General features: G+C 49.7%; 3 protein-coding genes across 3 annotated transcripts; 1 reads left to right on the top strand and 2 right to left on the bottom strand.

Annotated features, from left to right (window-relative positions):
- The first annotated feature begins 1,436 nt into the window (after nucleotides 1-1,436).
- Nucleotides 1,437-5,748, top strand: TGME49_309790 (hypothetical protein). Its single transcript, XM_018782587.1, has 7 exons — nucleotides 1,437-2,160; nucleotides 2,656-2,845; nucleotides 3,451-3,621; nucleotides 4,130-4,246; nucleotides 4,581-4,858; nucleotides 4,961-5,073; nucleotides 5,720-5,748. The coding sequence occupies exons 1-5, from the start codon at nucleotides 2,026-2,028 to the stop codon at nucleotides 4,730-4,732; spliced, it is 765 nt and encodes a 254-aa protein (XP_018635606.1). The 5' UTR covers nucleotides 1,437-2,025; the 3' UTR covers nucleotides 4,733-4,858; nucleotides 4,961-5,073; nucleotides 5,720-5,748.
- Nucleotides 5,749-11,280: 5,532 nt separating this feature from the next.
- On the bottom strand, nucleotides 11,281-16,441 carry TGME49_309800 (RNA recognition motif-containing protein). Its single transcript, XM_002364186.2, has 8 exons — nucleotides 15,286-16,441; nucleotides 14,749-14,830; nucleotides 14,199-14,289; nucleotides 13,634-13,795; nucleotides 13,247-13,331; nucleotides 12,343-12,452; nucleotides 11,891-12,074; nucleotides 11,281-11,674 (listed from the first exon to the last, which is right to left on the bottom strand). Exons 1-8 carry the CDS (start codon nucleotides 15,668-15,670, stop codon nucleotides 11,616-11,618), a joined length of 1,158 nt encoding a protein of 385 aa, XP_002364227.1. The 5' UTR covers nucleotides 15,671-16,441; the 3' UTR covers nucleotides 11,281-11,615.
- A 1,406-nt stretch (nucleotides 16,442-17,847) lies between these two features.
- RPP2 (ribosomal protein RPP2) lies at nucleotides 17,848-19,521 on the bottom strand. Its single transcript, XM_002364187.2, has 2 exons — nucleotides 19,112-19,521; nucleotides 17,848-18,625 (listed from the first exon to the last, which is right to left on the bottom strand). Exons 1-2 carry the CDS (start codon nucleotides 19,274-19,276, stop codon nucleotides 18,449-18,451), a joined length of 342 nt encoding a protein of 113 aa, XP_002364228.1. The 5' UTR covers nucleotides 19,277-19,521; the 3' UTR covers nucleotides 17,848-18,448.
- Between the last annotated feature and the right edge of the window lie 81 nt (nucleotides 19,522-19,602).

The raw sequence follows: 19,602 nt of genomic DNA on the forward strand, positions 1-19,602 counted from the left end.
TGGCCGCTTTAGTCGAGTTAAGTTTCGGACACTTCACGTGAAGAAAAGGCACGGGACGAAGTTTTCCCGGGAGACGTGAATTGAGAGATACTTTCTAGCAGTTTTTCGGGCTATTCTTGGGTAGAAATGGCGAGACGACCGACGGCCGCGCCGCCGAGGTGACTGTTCGTTGATGAGAATCTTTTGTCTCAACGGTTGCCAACGCATTTCTGCAAAACTGTGCCCAGGAGAACAGCTACGAAGGCCGATCCTTGCTTTCTAGTTTTTCCGCACTTCGTGTTAAGCCCATTAAACATCGTGGTATCCAGCGTGCGTTTGGGAATCCACTGCTCCTAAATGTAATGGTACACGCTGTAAGCAAAAAGCTCCATAATATAAAATTTTTGTTGCGGTTTGAGTTCCAGATTTTAGTAGAAAACAGCATAGACTTTTCCCAGCAACACTGCATGACAGAACGTAAAATTCCAGAGAACGGCGACAGATACACATTGCTTTTACGCAGACACGCCTCAAGCGTGTCAAAGAGTTTAGCAGTGCGGCATCACTCCAGTGGCTCTTCACCGGCAATCAACCCTGCACCCGTTGGTGGCTTGTCTACATACAGTCGCCTTCAAGAAAACGCGATGGGTGCAGGGACTGTTGCTTGAAGATTGCCTTTTCTTCTGCTACGTCCGTTTCAAAGAGTGCAACGAAAGGCTGTCTTTCACGTGCAAGAGTTTTCCTTTCCTGGTAACGAGCCGTTTGTCGAAATCGAATAGCACGGAAAGTCTGAAAGTGCTAGGGGTATCGAGAGTTTCACGGTGAAAACGTACACTGTGCTCGCGCGACAATTCCAGCACTGTATCAGTTCATCGTGTTTTTGATTTCGCAAGTCACTATTCAGGCCAAATGTTCATGATAAGTTCGTTAAGGAAAGACAGAGGCCCGGTAGAGAAACACATTAAGTGGATGCTGTTCTGCTTGTTGGGATGTTTGGGGCGGGCATGCGTTAAGTTTAAGAGGTTGTCTCCCCGAGAAAAGAAATGGGGTCTCTGCCTCCAAGTAAAGCGTGCACTCGGTTTAGTAGTTGAAGTCTGTGGCTGTGATCAGAAAGGAACATTCATGTTGGCATTCACGGAGCAACTCGAGTGCCTGTCCTGCCCTGTTGAAAAGCACTATTCACTGCTCTGTAACTTGTGAAAAAAGTGGAGCACACTGCCTCTTCTAACCCCTCATTCTACACGGTGGTTCAGGTTGAAGAGGAATTGTGCTTCTCAGTTTCAAAAGGGAAATGTTTCCGCTAAAAGTGTGGCCTTCTGCAACTTGTTGTGTTGTCGCATGCATGCTGTGTGGCAGCGCCGACTTCTCGCGGGAAAAGTCTGCATACCGTCGCGTTTTGGCAAGACTCGAAAGCGAGACTTCCGGTCTCCGTGTTCTGCGTTTCTACCTGTGAAGGGGAGAGAAAAAACGAACGACGGTGGCGTCTTCTCCTTGTCGTGATGGCCGAACCTGCGCGGAAATCCTCTCTTGCTGCTTCCCGTTTCCCTCTCGTGACTAGTCGATTTTTCTGGGGCTTTGGCCCCGTTGAATCACGGGCCCGTGTCCACTGTCTTGCCTTCTGTGCGCCTCTTTATGCGCCTCTGTATCGTCGCCTGTCGCTCGTTTCCCTCGTTTTGTGATCCACTGGTAGTCGCTTCTCCACTGACTTCAGACACAGCGGCTTCTACGGGGCTCTCGGTTGCTCAGAGTCTCGACGCAGTGAACCTGCGATCCCAGGTTCTGCTCGCTTCAGCCTATGCGAGTTCGTATTTATCTCCTTCTCCATTGCTACCTTATGTAATCGTTTCTCACCGCACGTAGATGCCTTCTCAATTCACAAGAGTGTGGAGCCAAGAAATGCGCTCCAAGACAGGCAGAGATGCACATAAACAAGCATATACAAATGTATGTGTACAAAACTGTATGCGTGGTTTCTAAAGCATCCGCGAGAGTTTCTCTCCAGGTGGATGCTTTTGAACGGGTTCTGCCCTGAATAAGAATTCCACGATGGTGTTTCTTTCATGCTTGCGTTTGGGTGGGGGTCCTGGACGAGCGCTCTGTACACCGACTTTCCATGGTCTTTCTGACGGGCCTTACCGTCGTCTCAAATTTTCTCTCAAACCTATCCGTCACGACTACCGAGTGAGTTTTGACAAAATCTTTCTATTCTATCACCTCAATGCCGTTAAAGTCTATACACTCGAAAAATACTTCTTCCTAGTCTTATTTTCAGCATTCCAGGACCGTCTTTAGGGTGTCTCTACGCGTGCAGACATACACACGTCCACTTGTTAGTGGAATTTGGCCACCGGAGCATGTCGACTGTATGAACTAGTGATTCTTCATAAATGCCAGCAGTAAAAGCTCTTTCGACTTCCATGGACGTACTGGGTGCCGTGAGTTTCTAGGGTTTCGGGATATACAGGGGGACATCTGAAGAACGGGTTTCGAGCACAAGCGTGTCACAGCATGTCAGTCCAGATCGTAAACTGGCTCCGACTTGTTTATTTTATTTGTACTTTTTCTGTGCATATTCAGTATGTGGTGCTGTGACTGCGACTCGCCCAGCTATCTCTTCAGGAGCGCAGTCGATTTCTGTGTCTTCACTTTCCTGTGACTCTTTTTCTGTGCTTGCAGGATGTCCTGGTGTCTGCGGACCTCCGGAAGCTGGCAGAGACAGCCCAGGAATTGTTGCGAGGGAAGGAGACGAAACGACGAGCTTTTTGGGAGATCTTCAGCAAACGAGTGAAAGCTTCTGCTCACATGCTTTCACCCTCTTTGATGGCTCTCATCGCCAAAAGCTTCGACGTCCATGACAGAGACACGGGTGCGTTCACTTCTCACTCGAGTTCGCACCTTTTTCGGTGCTAGAAGACACAACAGTCAAAACTGGCGTTGCCCGTTAGTGTTTATGTCACTCCTATTCGCGATTATGCGCCCACCCGAATGTTGGTTCGCACACGTGTACATATAAACTTCTACGTATGCAAAAGCATGCGAATATATATATATATATAAGTGTGTAATGAATAATTTCACTCAGAGCGCAAAGAAAAAAAACAAGAAATGTATAGAGCCAGAGCTACACTGGGTGTTCCGGAATTCCGTTCACTCTGCTTAGGCACCGTTTTAAGAAGAACTGAGCAAACGCAGGTAGCTCAACGCCAGTCGTTGCATGCGTCGGTTGGAAATAAAACAACAGACGCATTAGCATAATTGAGCATTTTTCACGACGTTTGAGAATGTCCCCCCACCTTTCTGTGGAGCATGTGCTTTAAGGAACGTCGAAGCTAGTATTTTCTTGCGAACCTGAAGGCCGCTATTATCTGTATGGAATATGGGTCTTTGAAATATACCCCGAGAGACCTGTCGCCTCCCATGCCTTTGTGACAACTGTAGCTCTTTTCTCTGCGGGATCCACGCCTTTTACAGGCATCTACGTCGCTCTTGCCACTGTCCTACCGGAGGCAGTGAAGCGCGCAGACGGCCGGTCTCTCCTCACTCTGTCGGACGTCTTTTCTCGACGTCTGAAACGCGACAGCAATCCCCATCTCTTCTCGACCCTCGCACGCCAGCTTCCGAATGCGCTGTACCAGCTCACGGGTATGCTTCGCGAGAGAAACGAATGTAAATCAGATTATTATCGTTGGCAACGCGGTGAAGGAGAGGGAGAAGATCGGGGCGTGTCGTCGCGCTATTACTCGAGGTGGTGCATGGAAATAATCAAGAGCAGAAAAACGAAGTTGCTGACCTCCTTGAGATGAGTTGCGATCTGTCTCGCTGCTGGACTGGAGGGCGGGGAAACAGTGTAGAATGACTCGGTGAAGCGCGATTTCCCAGTTACACACTCATTAGTAAGCGTGCTATCTTTAACTAGACGGAAAGGCGCACTATGTAAGATCTTAACCCTCTACAATCTTATATCTCTTTTTGCTAGGGAGGACCTTTGTCGCTCATCTGCGGGGAGTAGAAACGCGTTTTCTTCTGTCGAGTCCCCCCTCTTTGGTTTTCTTCGCTCAAGGGTTTACTAAACAGCTCAGGACAGTCGTGGTAGTGTGGCCGACAGCTCATCGACTGTGTTTTCCCCTCCCTGCGCGTACGCATCAATCAGGCAAGGATGTTCTCCGTATCCTAAGCTCGCTAGATGCTGCCGGTCTCGCCGACATGCTGGCATGCAGACAGGTCGCACGGAAACTCCTCGCAGAGCTCGACGAGCTCGACAGCGTAGGTCAGTGGCTCTCGAAAATGAAAGAACTCATGAATCATACCCCGTTTTGATGTAGCGTTATCTAAAGAATTATTCGGTGTGCCCCGTTCTAACATAGAGTTTTTTTCGGGCGGTCGCATGCACGTTTCGTGCCTGCTTTCATCTGAGGGTCTGTCTGAGTCGATTGTTGCGGTCCGAGAAGCGGACACTGGAGGCCGCTTTCGTCTGACTTCGCCCCTTTGCAACCAAAACTGGACATAAAAAAGCGGAGTACACAAGGGAAGTGAATGCGATATTTTTATCCGCTCTACAATGACGAGAAAGTGTGAAGGAATGTCTTCCTCTCTTATTGCAGACCTCGCGGACGCCTCTGCTGTCTTCGCAAGTCAGGGCTACAGGAATCCGGAGTTGTACTCAGCTCTTGCTCGGCGAGCTGTCGATGTCAAAGACTCCTTCGATGTACGTTCACCCGCTTTTGAGTGCTCTCTGAGGCTACCGAATTCGTGAATATCTTACGGAGTGAACCACTCTCAGACACTTGCCGACAAAATATGGTGTCCAGCTAGGTGTCCGGGCCAGCATTTCCTCCTTGATCACCTGCGATTATTCTTCGAACGCCAGAGCTGCAGTCAGGTGAGCAATGATCATTTTCGCAAAGGCAGGCCAGCACGCCTGCGTTTGAGCGTACTTGCACAAACTCAAAGTTTGGGGGTTCGTGTTTCTGCCCTGTGACAGGCCCCCACAGTGTTTCGGCTTTTGAGCGGCTTCAGCCAGAATGCTGTAGCATGCGACGAACTTCTCGAATCTTTTTCGACTCTGCTGGTGTCATCGAAAGACCAATTCACCCAGTAAGAAAATATACATAATCCCGGTTTTATATATATATATATATATGCTTGCCTCAATAGATATGAATACCGGCTTGTCAAGGAATTCGCTTTGCCTTCTAAAAGACGAATGCTATATTATACCACTTGTCGTCGTTTCGGGTCCATGGCGAACTTAACGTGTTGGCGGGAAGGGAAATCTTCTTCCCCGCTAGCTGTATGCATGAAACACAGACGAGAGCTTCCGTCTGACTGACAAACAAAACTGCAACACGTAACTAGTTACTGAGACTTTACATGAAAAGCATGCTTGCTTCCTTGCCTCTAGACCTGCTCCGATACACCATCTGAAAACTCCTGTATCGTTCGGCACTGCCTAGCAGTGTGTAGTCTTTGGTGGCGTTGTTTCCCGAGCGGCAACATTTGGAATGGGTCCTCTTTTACGTTTTGCCGCAGAGATGTCTCCAGTGCTCAAATTAACACAGTCCGTGGGGCTTTTTCTGGGAGCCATTCTAAAGCGTGTGCAGTCGTTTGGTATTTTCTGTCCATGTTGCAGACGGCGAGAGAGCGATGACGGTTCTCCTCTCTTTGGTGTTCCTGTTCTCTCTTACATTGTGGCATCATGCTTTTTCGCTGGAGTTTCAAATTTTCGGTGCATTTCTTTCAGGCACGAGCGCCATGTTGTTAAGCAGTTGGTCGCAGACGCAGACGCGCCACTGAAGACTCTTCGAGAGTCCTACAGAGATGAAACCTGAAGCGGGCGATGCAACGATGCCGCTGCTGTTGAGAGAGAATCCTCTGAACCTCGGAATTGTTCACAGCAGCTTTAATGATGGAGAGGAATCTGACGGCAGTGATCAGCATATCTGGCGGCGAGGCGTACGTGCCTTTGGTATTTTCCGGATGACGCGTGACTATTGTAAAGGGAAGAGGATTTTGTTGGGAATTTCTGAATTTGGAGGCTGTTTGATATTTCTGAGTTTTATGCTTTGGTATGTTCATGTGCGTGAAGAACTACGGCTTACCATCTTTGTAGCTATGTGCCTGCCGTATGCTTTGAGTCTCGTGGTTCGACATCCCAGAAGCTCTCCAACAAGAAGAGATAAACAGAAGCCAAATCACCTCAGTGGTTACAGGCGCATGCGTGGACACTCTGCGCATTTGAAATCACCGGGCGCTCTTTGATAGTCGTCTCTGGAAATAGACCTGGCTTTGCGACCAGAAATCGTGTTTTGTAAGCTCACTGAGTTTGAGAAAGCTGTGCTTCGATGAGTGTTGAAGGACAGCGCGATTTCCGCAAATAGAGAGGTGGACACATCAGTCGGGCACAAAAAGGAACACACGAGGTCACTTAGGTCGACTCTCACATCACGAGTCTTCTTCATGTTTGGAAATAGTTTCTTCTTTTCCTCGCCACTCAAAAAAACTCGTCAAGGTTGCCGAACATTCTCTCTTTCCATGTCGGTTTACGTCCGTGGTTGCGGAGCTCAATGGCGTTTTGCGAACGCACTTTGAAGGGAAATCTAACGACCTCTGTCCCCCCTGCTTAAGGCAGAGGAAGGCGATTTCAGTATCGCATGGGATTGAGGTTATCCCACGTCAGTGGCACAAAAGAATGGGCGCATAGTCACGTGCAGATATGTAAAGATTCAAGTATGTGTGTGGTTATGCCGCACAACGATAACTAAGACGACCACTCACGAGGTAAAGATTCATGACAGCCCACAATGGCAGGTCCTCTTGTGCTTCACGCTCGAGAGCTTGAGCAGAGCGTGGTTGTTGAAATTCCAGCTCATTCTGCTCTAGTGAATTTATAGACGTGCTCAGCTTCACTGCACCCATCCGAGGATTCCTCGAAAGCCTGAAACAATCTTTTACAAGACACGTGTGCCTTGTGGTTTCAGGTGACATAATCGAAAATTTGCGGGTCCCGAAGGACTCTCCTTCGCGGTCCTTCACAGTCAGTTTCCCGTCGCTGTGGCTGGACATCGTGCACCCTGATGATAGGACCGGTGCACCCTGCTCTGGTGCGGACGGCTTCTACCTGTGCAGCGTCTAGAGTAACAGAACAGCAAGGAGACGTTGGTCTGTTTGTCCGTCTTTGAGAGTCACTCGGACTGACTCTGCTTCTTAGATGCGCACTGTGGCTCATTCGGTCTTCCGTCTGAGCTCCCTCCGGCGCAGACGAACAGAGTCTAAGCGGCGACTCTGTGACGGAGGAAAAGCCTGCACCAGTGTGAGGAGAGTGAGGAGGGCAGCAGTGCGTAGCGGTTTTCCGGCGGGGACAAAGCTGCACAAGACCTTCACATGTGGGGTAAGAAATAGGTGGCCCTCGTGGAAGGGTTCGGCATTCTGAATCGAAGCTTTCCTCGTTTTGTGGTCGTAAATCCCAAGTTTCCTCGCCACAGCGACTGACGTGTCGGGCGTGAAGAGATCGAAGGTACTGCAGTAGCTCTCCTGACCAGACGGACCAAGTATGGCTATGGCTGCGAACTTGATTGATGTGTTCCACTAGTGTTTCAGCGTGTAGCAGCATGCGTTCGAGTTCAGACAAGTCGCCAAGGCCATGCATTTTCCTTTGCCAGTGTACTTCTTGAACCTTCTCTTCATAGAGCGCGCGCATGTGATCGTTTTCACGTCGAGCCTCTGACAGCTGAAGATACAAATTCGACCTCTCCTCTTGTGCCCTATTCAGCTCCAACTTCAACTGCTGACATTTCTCATACGCTGCCGCAGCCTCCTCAGCAGACAAGGCACACCGTCCCCTCAGGTGCTGAACAAGACCGGCGCCTTCCCGACAGAGAGGAGAACACGGTCGGCTGCAACGCAAATGGGAGTGATGGTGAATGTCTTCTGAGAGGGCGGGATCTGAAGTGTGTGGTGCGAGTAAGGGCAGACAATGAGGGAGTTGGAATGCAGTGCTTTTCGGGGGACTGGGGTGTACAGAAGAACCTTCAGGGGAACTACGCAGATTATTTTCCACAGGAGTGGCCTGCGACCGGACAGGAGCAAATATTGGCGGTCCTCTAGGACACTGGGGCGGCAGAGGCACTGAAATGCGAGAAGGACGCCTTTCGTAGCATCCTAAATGAGCAAGAGGAGAGCCGTGTCTCGGCTCCCGGCCTATACGGGGAGTTCGAGGAGGCAGAGGGGACTTCCTTCGATTTCGACTGTCACCGTGCCCGCGACTCAGTGCAGGAGACGATAAATTCTTCGGGCATGACAACCCTTCCAGGCGTTCTAGTGCTGCTAGCGTCTTCTCGAGATGCGTCTTTAGCTCATTGTGTCTCAGCTTAAACTTAGAATCCGCTACTGCGTCCAAGAGGTGCACGTTCAGTTGCTTTATCGTCTGAATGTCGTCCCCCGAAACAACTCCACTCCGAATAAAGCCAAGGTGCTCCTTATACACGGACGCCGCAGTCTTTGTGTCCGACGCCGTCTGCGGTTTTCGAGGGAAGCCGGAAATCATCGCGATGTTCCTCTACGACACTGGCTGGCTCTCTAGATACAGGCCGCTCCGAATCTGTGCGAGCGGTCAGTGACAAACTGGTGCAAAGACGAGAGCGGGATTAAACAGTCATTCCCAAAACTGGAACAGGTCTGGGATGATCGACGATGGCTCGAAAAAAACCAGATTCGATCCAAACATATGCAACGGAGACGGACGAGGCTCCGTTCGCCATCTCAAAAAGATACACTGCCCACGTAGACGAAAAACCGAATATCGTCGAGGAGCTACATGGCAAGGGCAACAGAAGTCGACGTACAAGAGGATTAAATTTATTTTTATTTACGTGGAGTTTTATTTCATGAGGGGGAGAGATTGATGGACGCTCTGCGAACATGAAGCATGTGCCGCGGTGAGTCTATACCTCCTCCTTGCTCAGACGCAGAGCGTTTGTCAAACAAATATCGCTGGCTTAATTTTGCAGATAATGGTGTATCTGCATAGTGGTCCTGTATATTGAAAAGCCTCTTGAGCTCACGCCAAAGAACTCTGTCGCCTAGATCAGCACGCGCGAATGTCTAACGGTTACGGCATGGCAAGATTTATGTCAGAGAAAATCAGGCGGATTGTTAAGGATCCTAAATGCTTTTCTGTGAACACCCGTTCCTGCGTTTTTGGAAAACTGTTTCGCTTTTTCGTCGCTTATGTCGGTGGAGCCCCGAACCGTGTACTTTTGTTTTGACGGGTGTGCAACAACAAATCACGCGGATGATTCCGTTTCTTCCTCTTGTCCTTGGCTGTTCATCTGAATGTTTTACAGACTACGACCACAGAATTGAGATTTGAAGTCGATGAACTGCTGCCAGGAATCGCGTTTTATTTTTTTAGAACTCTTACGGCACTGAGGCTTATTGGAGCTTCGACAGCAGAAAAACAACTGGACTGGAACATCGTGCTTTTGAATTCTGCCGCAGCCCCGAAAACTGTGGCCCCACTGAGCTAATCATTGCAAAATCGTTCGCGTCGGAAAAGCGAAATGGCAAATCGAGAGGAACTCTAAACGGCAAAGCCTTTGTGTAGATGTACGCGAATGCGGAATAGATCTTCTCAGTATGTCATCAGACGTAAAATTATGTGAAGCGTTTTCGGGCACTAGTGCGTCACACAGTGTAGAGGAGTTTTCAGCGTACATACCATGTGCATGAATATCATACATTTATACACACTAATCTATGTGCATCGCTGTACGTTAGCTACGACCCTATCTCATTCCTCACAATGAGTGGCCTCTTATGAGCAAGGGTGCTACGCAAGTCACCTCGATATACTCTATTTACGCGTTGACCAGGACAGACACGTTTGACGATGCAATTCTAGGGTGGAAAATGGAGAGTTACCCCCCGGAATCAGCTGCTCAATTGGCTCTGAACGAAGTTGATTGTGGGGCACTGGAAATGACGACAGGAGAAGTTGCTGAACCACCTGCGAAGCAAAAATTCCCAGAGTTCTATTCAGACAGACACAGGTAGGGAACTCCTGGTGCTGGCGTCGTATGCAGTGTTTAGGGTAGAAAAAACACTCGATCCACCGTTGACTCCGGCGGTCCCTGAACGGGGCGTTCGAACGGCTTCTTTTCATTCCAGTTCAACCCCTAAGCTACTGTACCTGTTTTTTTTCTTGCTGCTTCTTGGGGTTTTGCATGCTTGACCCCTGGACACAGAGAAAAAAGCCTTCAGGTCTACGCTGACCGGAGAGAACTGGACATAACCCTAGAGGCTACAGCGAAGAAAAACGGCGGAAAGAAAGGTTCTGGAAAAACGACATGTCTTGCTCTTGCCAGATTTCAAATTTCCCCCGAAGAGGCGCCGGCCAGCAAGGTGCTGCTTTCGAAGCATATTGTGCAAGTTAAAGCACAGGTCTCCAAGAAAAAAAAGTAGATGCCTTACGGCGAGTTACAACAGAAAGAAAAAAATCGCGTATGCTCCGTGTGCCACGACCAAGAGACAATTGTTGAGGTGAGTAGGGAGGTGAGGAGCGGACAAAGGGAGAAGTAGAGATAAGCAAATGGCGACACGGCAGTCATGCCAGGCACTTTTTCTTGACTCGACGGCGCTACCCCAGTGTAATTTCCTGCATGCGGACGCAGGACAGGAGAACAAACGGAAAAAAAGAGGAATGAGCAGCACAGTAAGGACATGGCGTTTGGAAAATAGCGTTTCTCCTTCCGTTGTCATCCTGTTCTGTGACATTGAAGAGTCCAGAGTAGATGCCATATGACACCGGTTCTCCTACGAACGTCTTTACGTCAACTACAGATGACGATCGCGTTATTTCCAAACTATAAACCGTGTACAGGCGCGGTGTTGTACGAAATCCCGCAAAGGCCTGTACAAGCTTATTCTTCCGTGCGCTGGGGTGTGACTTGTGTAAAAGTTCCGGCATTTCCCTTCATTGTCCGGTTCGCTTGTTCTATAGTGAAGATGGGACACCTTGCATTTGTTTTTCCATTTCTTTCCGATACGGTCTAGCTCTGGGGATGTGCGTTCGGTGAATAGACAACGTGAGTGTGTGAATCAATGCTAACGCGTGGATTTTGGAAAGACTATGCGCTTCTCCAAACTCCGCATGCGCAACGTCAAAGTTTCGTTTAGCTCGACCCTAAGTGGACAGAGAGCACCTGCGTGTCTACATCTGTCGGTAGTGTGGCAGTGTCCAAGCTAGTTGTAAAACAAAGTATTGGTTCGGAGGCCAGCATGCTAGCGAGCTGCCGAGCCGCGTGCGCCGGAAAAGGGATCTTCGCTCGTTTTTGCGTTTGCTTGCTTGGAAAGAGAAAGTCAAGAGTCACTGGGCAGGAGATGGAGACGAGAGGCGTGCATACATTTGCAGAGAGAAACGCTACCTAGAAGTCGGGCCAACGAGGGTACTGTGACACAAGAGAAACGGGAAGTTGGCGATGACAACGGAGAGCGCTCTTTCACTATGTGGGAAAGCGACAGTATTTTAAAGATGCAATTTCTCTCACACAAGGCTGCCTCCTCAAAACTTCCTGGATCGTTGGATATGGAGGAAGACGGAAGAGGGCCTGGAAAAATGTCGAGTCTACGTCTTGTCGCCTTTATCTTCTTGCATATGTAATCTTGATCGACGACCCGTTCATGTTGTACCCTTGGAGAGCTGCGAGTGGGAAGCAGGCAAATCAGATACAGAAACAGACGTGAACAAGATAAGTGAGTGTTTAGTTCGCCGTAGTTGCGCGACTGGATGCTGAAAATAGCCCCCCTCCCCACACACACACCGACGATTCACCCTTCTTCTGACGCGCCGAGATTTTCGACGAAATGAGCGTGGCAGAAAATACAAGAGTCGAAGGCATGTTTCTGGACAGCTTACCATTCATGGCGTTTGCTGCAAGCATTTCGTTATCGTACTCAACGAAAGCCACGCGGCGCCAGAGGACGGGGCGAACCTCAATCATTCCCGCGTGTTTAGAAAAGAGGCTGACGAGACCTTCCATCGTTGCATCTTCAGGCAAATTCTCGAGAAATAAAACCTTATTGGGCATTGCCGGGAAGTTCTGCAAGAAAGGCACACACAGCGAAAGGTGGAAAACGCACCTTTTGAGAAAAAACCTACACCGAATTCGCAGCACGCATCTCAGCCTGAATCTACATACTGAACGCAAGAAAGACTCACAAGCCCACCAAAAGGACTGCCGTTCTGAACCTGTTCTGTCCCTCTGTTGATACCCCCTGGTGAACATTTGGCACAAAAAAGAACGGGTCTAAGCCTAAAGAAGACACACGTGTTTCTCCTCTTGAGTACGCGGTGCAACACCAACTCACCATGTCAACTGCCGGCGGGGGAACTGGTGCCGCAGGCGGGAAAGGGCCGCCGAGTTTCGCAGGCTGAGGAGTGGGAAGTGCACCCTCTGCCTTTCTCTTTAGGACACCCACTGTGAAAAAAAGCAAAGGAAAGATACGCGGAAACCGTCTGTGGCGCTGAACACAAGATTCTTCGGATACGCGCGCCCACAGCCAAACTTCAGCGAACGCTGTGGAGTTCCGCTCTCCAGGGGTGCGCGTGCACTGTTTCTTTGACCAGGACCAGACTGCTGATCAGACACGACGTTAACTCTTTGCCAGAAGACTTTTCTCTCAGATACAGAGAGATGTCGACAGAATATGCATTTCCCCAAAGTCTGCGGCATTCCCGCTCTCCTGAAACCTGCTTTCCAGCGTTAAATGCACGGAACACAGACACCTGTCGACTGGACGAAGGGAAGCGACCTACATCCGCTCTGCAGGCAAAATAAGTAGCTTGGCTACTCCCCGCGCAGACACAGTTGCCATAGCCGGCAGACAAGAGAAACACTTGACCAAGGAGAAACAGAAAGCATTCAAAAACTTCGGAAAATATTTGGTTGCATACTTCAGGGACACAGACTCGCATCCTATTTCTTAGGTGTAACCCTCGAACCCACACAAAAACGCATCTACTACCTTCAAGTTTGATGCTCTACTTTCACTCTCCCTTCACCACCGTTCTACATAAAACTCAATTCACTATCAGTCGCTCTGAATTCCTTAGGGTCCATGAAAAAGCTTGTTTTCAGTACAAATAAGTTACGTAGATGTGTGCATGCACAGCAGTTGAAGTAGACGTGTGTGTGAGTAAGGCCGCAGCCACCAGACTCGACTGGCGTAAAGGCAGGAGTCATTTCCTAAAAACGTCGTTTTCTCAACTTACTTGTCTCCAGGTTCGCCTGTCCTTGCGACAGATTTCCAGGCGCGCTCGGCGCCGCTCCCGTCGTCGCCGCCGCATTCGAACTCGCCTGGCAGTTCAGCAAGCACAGAGTTTTCCGTTTTCAACCTCCCCATGTAACTTGGAAGAAAACTTATGCAGAGAACCTTCGCATCTGTGTACCTGCCCTCATGATCGCCGTAAATAGAGCTGCGAAATGTGGCATCCAAAGGGGTTCTCATCACACGGTCGCGCCTCGCAGGCAAATGCGGCTTTGTCCGGCAGACGAAAAATGGATCTCTAAAAAAAAGAGGTCCACAGACGCATACAGGAAGCTTTTTCTTCAAAAGGGGGGAAAGTTGAGGGTGTAGGATCCATATCGCAGGGACTGACCTGCATTTGCATGTACTGTTGTTGCATTTGGAGGAAAAGTTCTCGCTGTCTCTCTTCTCTCTCGCGAATTGCTCGAGGCTTCTTGGGGCCAGGAGGTCGCGGTGTGAACGTGCCGTCTTCCTTCGCAATGATGTCGCTCTTGGTGACACTGTAATTGATGCGCTGTGAAGGAAAAAGAGATTGAAAGAGAAAGAGATCCAGAGAAAAGAAGACAGCAGGCGTCATAATGCCACACACAGGGAACACGTGGAGACGTCGCTCAGCAAGACGCGGGAAAGGTCGACAAGACGAAGAGGGAAATTGAAGAAACTGTAAAAATCGCTGCAGCTCTTCAATCAGCACGGCGCCGAGTGCCACCACAATTTCCCCAATATCTTCATCACATGTACATGCATTGCTGAATCCCAGAAAAAGCTCTCAGCGTCCTCCAGTGCAATGTCTCCTTCAGACTGACGGAAAATTGACGTGGTCGCTTCCTATTCTCCCCCCTTGCACTGAAAACCCTTCAGAAAACCAACTGGAGTTCTGTCCAGAAACGAAAGACACACTCTTCATGGCCGCTTACCAATGGCTGGTCGTGATAGACGAAACCCTGCATGCCTTGAATGGCCTTCGTCGCAGATTCCACACTCGCAAAGACAATCCAAGCCTGTCCCCTGTAAAAAGTACACGAAAAAAACGCAAAAAAGCAGACACAATTCCGCGTTTGCAGTCTCCTTCGTGACGCCAGTCTTTACGGAAGACACGGATCGGATTCTGGTTTATACACACAGTCGCTTTCCTTCTCCACAAAGAATCTCACCATATGAACTCCCGCGACGACAAACACTCGCGCTCCGCTAGGGACAGACACAACACAGTCTGTGTAATGTATAGAGTGTGATATTCTGCGGTGGTATGCATGTTCAAATTCGTATGTATATAAACATATATATACACATATATCGAGCTATGCATCCACTTTGTCTTCCTTAAGAAGACTAACGGTTTATCCAAGTTGGCAGAACACGATGATCTCTTAGAGTAACGGAAAGCTCCTGGATTCGCAACAGCGGACATACTGGCTATTCAATATGACAGTCTGAGTTTTCAAAGGAAAAAAAAGCAGAGCGTACCGGCGCCAGAAAGAACTCATTGCGACGATTTGCCGAATTTCTCCAAACTGCTTGAACATGCTACGAAGATTTTCTTTGAGTTCTGCACGCGTCCACACAGCACATAGTATCGTCTGTAGAGCATCTCAACGTTGGCATGCACTTTCTGAACGAAAGCTTCCAGTAACTACATGTATTTCTCTCGCGTTTGAAAATGCTTCAGCAGCACCTTGTGCATTCGCTAGTGTTGCACAAAACGGGACGCATGCGCGGATACCATGCAAGCAAAATCGATCCATATATATATATATATATATATGGGCGTTTTCTGTAGTGCTGTCTTTGGCTGCATGAACAGATCAGTGAAGTACACGGATGCCAGCAAGTGTACGGGACAAATGTACGCTGGAATCAGGAAGGCGGGCGAAGATGGATGCATACACAGAGAGTCCTTTCAAGCGACTTATTGAATCGCCGACGTGCCTCGAGCACAGAGAGACGTGCAAAAGAAGCCAAGGACTCAGGATTCTTCGTGGAATGATCTGAGTCGTCCCTCACCTGGGAGCTTGACTTTGTCGTTGATATTGTTGATGTAGATGGTTTGATTCGGGGGAATACTCATATCTTGGGTGGGCGGTTGCATATTCTTCGGCTTCCGCACCATGCCCGGGAGGCCCATAGGACCGATCGTCATCTCGGGCATAAGCATGCCCATCGCAGGGGGGGGCATCAGGGGTGGGAAACTGGGGCCTCCTGCCGCCGGGAGAATGCGGGGCCCAGGCATTCCCCCAGGGCCTCCAGAGGGGATTCCAGGCCCAGGCATCATCGGTAGAAAGTCCGGAGGAAAAGAGCCCCCGGGGCCGCCAGGGGGAGGCATGCCGGCGGGCGGGCCTCCTGCTGGGCCCCCGGGGGGCGGGGCTCCCGCGCCGAACGGAATGTGCATTGTACAGGAGAAAAAGCTGCAGGTTTCTGAGCAGAGACGAAGCCGACGCAGGGGCTACTTGACAAAAGGAAGACGGTTGTGGGTAAGGCGTGTACGTTTGCCGAGACAGCAGGTGGGCGTGCTTTTTGAGACGAACGATAAAGCTCCCGAAACGGCACGAAGAAGGCAGTAGGAGACAATCCAGTCCTCTTCTCCCCCCTTTGGAACAGGGTTTAAGGTTTAGGAAATCAAACAAATGGTTGTTTTCTTAGACTCGGGATGACAGCTAGGGTCTACGCATGCACGGTCGCGGCTGTCCTGTAGAGGGAAAGCAGACAGGCTTGCCGAAGCAGGACAGGGAGGGGCGCGGTTAGATGTGAGAAGGTGAACAGGAAACGTCACAGTGAAGCGCTGCAGAGAGGGAAAAGAGTCGTGACGAATGCAGACGCCTTCAAAACGGCAAACTGTACACCACAGTCGTGAGGTCTGCGTAACGGGCACACCGGGATTACAGGTAGACTTGCATCACAAACAGGCAGAGGCGGCAGAAACGGACTGGGAGGAATTCAAGTCACGATGGAGGTGGGTCTGAAATGAAGACAGAGAGAAGCGAGACTCCAGTTTGCGAATGGGATGAGGTGCGCGAAGAGGACTTGAAGAAACGGTTGGCACAGAGTCCTGCCGTACAGCAGTGTGGTATCCGGAACTCGTCCGGGTAGAAAAAACGCAGGAAGGCTCGGCGTTCAAGGCTGACCAACGAACCACTTGTATTTTATTCCAGGACATTGTTCTGGATTTCGGCGCATGCTGTCAAGAAACGCAGAGCAGAGTTGCTGATGAAGCTTGTTGACCCTGTACCTTCCACTCGGGCACGATGATGCATGCGCGCGGGAATAAACACCGAAGACTGTCTGTCTGTAATGGTCAGAGTGTCTGTTCCGTGACTCATCGTGAATCGTCCGTTTTTTCCACAGTTCTGATTCCTTGAAAATGGGATGAGGACAGTGTTGTAGGGACGCTTTCTGGCGCAGATGGAACTGATCCTCTTAGAATGGTAGTGAAGTGGGAATAAACCAGTTCCTTGTGGCCAGAGGTTCACCGGAAACTCCAAATTACAGCATCGTAGCGGTCCGGGCGATGATTTCAAGGTTTAAAGGAACGACTGAGTGACAAATGTAGAATGCTTTTTGCACCACAGCACTCACCGAAAACTGTTGCGTTCAGAGTTGATGTCTCCGGTAAACGCATTCTACAGAGAAGACTAGGCGTCGACGTCTCACAAGGCCTCCTGGAGTACTATTGTGTATTCCGTTCAATTGTACACGCCCTATGGGAAACAGATTGACTGTGTTTTAATCAGAAAGATAAGCGTCCTAGGAATCGTGTTCCGTAACCCACATCAAACCCATGTGTATACATCATGGCATAAACACTGGCTCTGTGACCTACGGAGAAACGTGTCAGCTCGTTGTGGTTGAAACTTCATCAGCAAGTTTACATGAGTAAACTCTATATCAAACGCATTGACTGCAGAAATCTGAAAAAGAAGACATCTTTAACATGAGCATTTTGTTCCGCACCCCATCACATTCTCGAGTGTATACACGTGGAAAAGCATTCACCCTCAGAAGTCTGACAGGTGGTCTCCTCAGCCCGGAGTTGTGTGTGAAACTCCATCCACCTGGACGCTCTGGTAGTGCCTGGATTATCAAGAGCTTATGCAACAATCCTGATCCCTCCCGCGCTCAACCGCTCAAACTCAAAAGTCAACAGCCCAGAAAGCAGTGGTAGTCGTACGCTGCTCTTTCCATCACTGCGACAAAAATGTTATGAATCAATTTTTTCTCACACAAAGGGGTCTGCGCTCAAAAAGTTCGGGCAGTCTAGTAACAGGAAACTCAAATCGTTAAGAATACAATAACCAGTTTCTTCGCCAGCACGGGCTGCTACACGCGGATGATTGACCTGAATATCGCTCTTAGAGAGACGCTTATAATCTTTGTCTACAAAAGCAGGGATGCTTGTGTCGGCATACCACTCACTTGCCGTTTCAGCGCATGTTAGAGGTGCCTTTATCAGAAAGCAGACACGACTGCGTGCTGCCATGCGTAGTCACATTCTTGCGAATCGCGATCCCTTGAATTTGTTCTGTAGGTTCGCGTGACAGCTAAAAGCGGGCATGCACTTAATGCCATGCAGCTGAACGGAGGTTAATTATTACTCAAATGCTTACGAGCAACCGAAATGGCTGCCGAGGCACATGTACATTTTGCATAGTCTCCGACAGCGCAATACAAAGCTGCCGCACAGAGATCATAAAGCAACAAAGTTGCTATGGCATGTTTTTCTAGAAGGGGCCGGAGCAGCCTCGTACAGTGGAATACGACAAAGTTGCAAAGCAGGCAAACAGTACGCGGCACAAAACGCACGTTTTGTAGCCTCGACCAATCTCTGTTCAGCCGGAAGTACAGCAGCGTGTTTAGTGGTTACTTTCAAAAGTGACTAATAAGAAGCTACGGCTTTAGAGAAGGTCACATACTGTGCACCACTCACTGCCACTTGAAACCTAAAGGTGGGGAAACTGTAAAGTATCCCCCAACGAGTTGTGGTCAGCAGATGGCTTCTGCGTGGGGGACGCACTCTCGTGGAGAGGTTCTCGTTTTTCTTCAGTGACTGCACAAGAGGTTTAAGTTCGAAGACTGATTACAACACCACATATATGCGTGGCTCATGCACGGCACGACACGTGAAACCTCTGCAAGAAAGGCCAACTCCGACATTCCACTTGGAACCGCGTACTTAGTCGAAGAGCGAGAAGCCCATGTCGTCTTCCTCCTCCTCTTCCTCCTTCTTTTCCTCCTCCTTCTTCGCAGCAGCACCCGCACCAGCATCGGCAGCGCCAGCAGCAGGAGCAGCAGCAGCAGCGACACCACCAGAAGGTACCTTCTGGAGCTTCTCCATACCTGCGGCAATCAGCTGTGGAATCAAAGGCACACCGGAAAAAAAGGCGTATTTCCATATTGGCCGATAGGGCTTAGATCCTACGCGCGAAATTTCAGCAGTTAGACGTTACAACACCCTCTAGAGCGCCATCCGTTTGACCAAGCCACGCCCGCGGGACTCCCAGTTTTTTGCCGCTCCCGTCTTCAGCGGTACATATATGTACGTTGCACCATTCATTCCACATCTCCTGGAGTCTACGAAAGACAGGTGCCGACCAACCGCAAAAACACCGCACTCGACAAGTCGGAACCGAGTCCTACTATTTGGAAGTTGCCTACCCCCGACAGTTATCACATGTTGCACCCCGAACAAAAGCTACAAACAGTTCACTGGGGGACTTTATACTTTAGGGTACTGCTGTAGTGGTCCATAAAAAAGGAAAAGGATGTGTCTCTGCGTGGTTGCGAAGCGCGAACTGAATTTGCGGGCATCCAGTCGGGAACCGGGTTCTCAGCTTACCTCGTGGGGGGTCTTTCCTTCGACAGCTTTGAAGAAGGCGTCCATGATGTCGTCTTCAACATCAATACCCACAGAGGAGAGGGTTTTCTCAACCTGCTTCTTGGTCGGAGCGTCGGTTCCCGACAGCACCACCATCAGGTAAGCAGCGACGTATTTCATTGCCATTTTGTCCGTGGAAACGGGACGCGCGAAACTGGAATATTCCGGGTAAGTCAGGAGACGACAGGAGAGCTTCCGCAGCAAGAAATGGCGTGGAGACTGACAGTGCGCAAGGCCTGCTCAATCACTTTAACCACTGAAGAAAATGCTAGGAAGTGCGACTCCCCCTCACGGCCAGGTTATCCTGGAAGAAATTTCGTATCGATCGTCAAGAGCGCATGCGAGCTCTCTGCTGTCAAAGCCCCACGAGCACATTCTTCCGGGTCCCCCACAAAAGCCTGGCGCATGTAATAAGCGCTTTTCGGTCCCCTCTATTACGGTTGCATGCGCTG

Source organism: Toxoplasma gondii, chromosome XI, assembly GCF_000006565.2.
Source record: "Toxoplasma gondii ME49 chromosome XI, whole genome shotgun sequence".
Classification (NCBI taxonomy): Eukaryota; Apicomplexa; class Conoidasida; order Eucoccidiorida; family Sarcocystidae; genus Toxoplasma; species Toxoplasma gondii.

Coding starts and splice junctions, on each gene's coding strand:
- TGME49_309790 (XM_018782587.1), top strand. CDS start 2,026: ATGGTGTTTCTTTCATGCTTGCGTTTGGGTGGGGGTCCTGGACGAGCG. Junction 2,846..3,450: donor CGTCCATGACAGAGACACGG/GTGCGTTCACTT, acceptor CGCCTTTTACAG/GCATCTACGTCGCTCTTGCC. Junction 4,247..4,580: donor CGACGAGCTCGACAGCGTAG/GTCAGTGGCTCT, acceptor CTCTTATTGCAG/ACCTCGCGGACGCCTCTGCT.
- TGME49_309800 (XM_002364186.2), bottom strand. CDS start 15,670: ATGCACATTCCGTTCGGCGCGGGAGCCCCGCCCCCCGGGGGCCCAGCA. Junction 13,332..13,633: donor AACAGTACATGCAAATGCAG/GTCAGTCCCTGC, acceptor CTGAACTGCCAG/GCGAGTTCGAATGCGGCGGC. Junction 11,675..11,890: donor TGCAGCAAACGCCATGAATG/GTAAGCTGTCCA, acceptor TCCCACTCGCAG/CTCTCCAAGGGTACAACATG.
- RPP2 (XM_002364187.2), bottom strand. CDS start 19,276: ATGGCAATGAAATACGTCGCTGCTTACCTGATGGTGGTGCTGTCGGGA. Junction 18,626..19,111: donor AAGGAAAGACCCCCCACGAG/GTAAGCTGAGAA, acceptor TTGATTCCACAG/CTGATTGCCGCAGGTATGGA.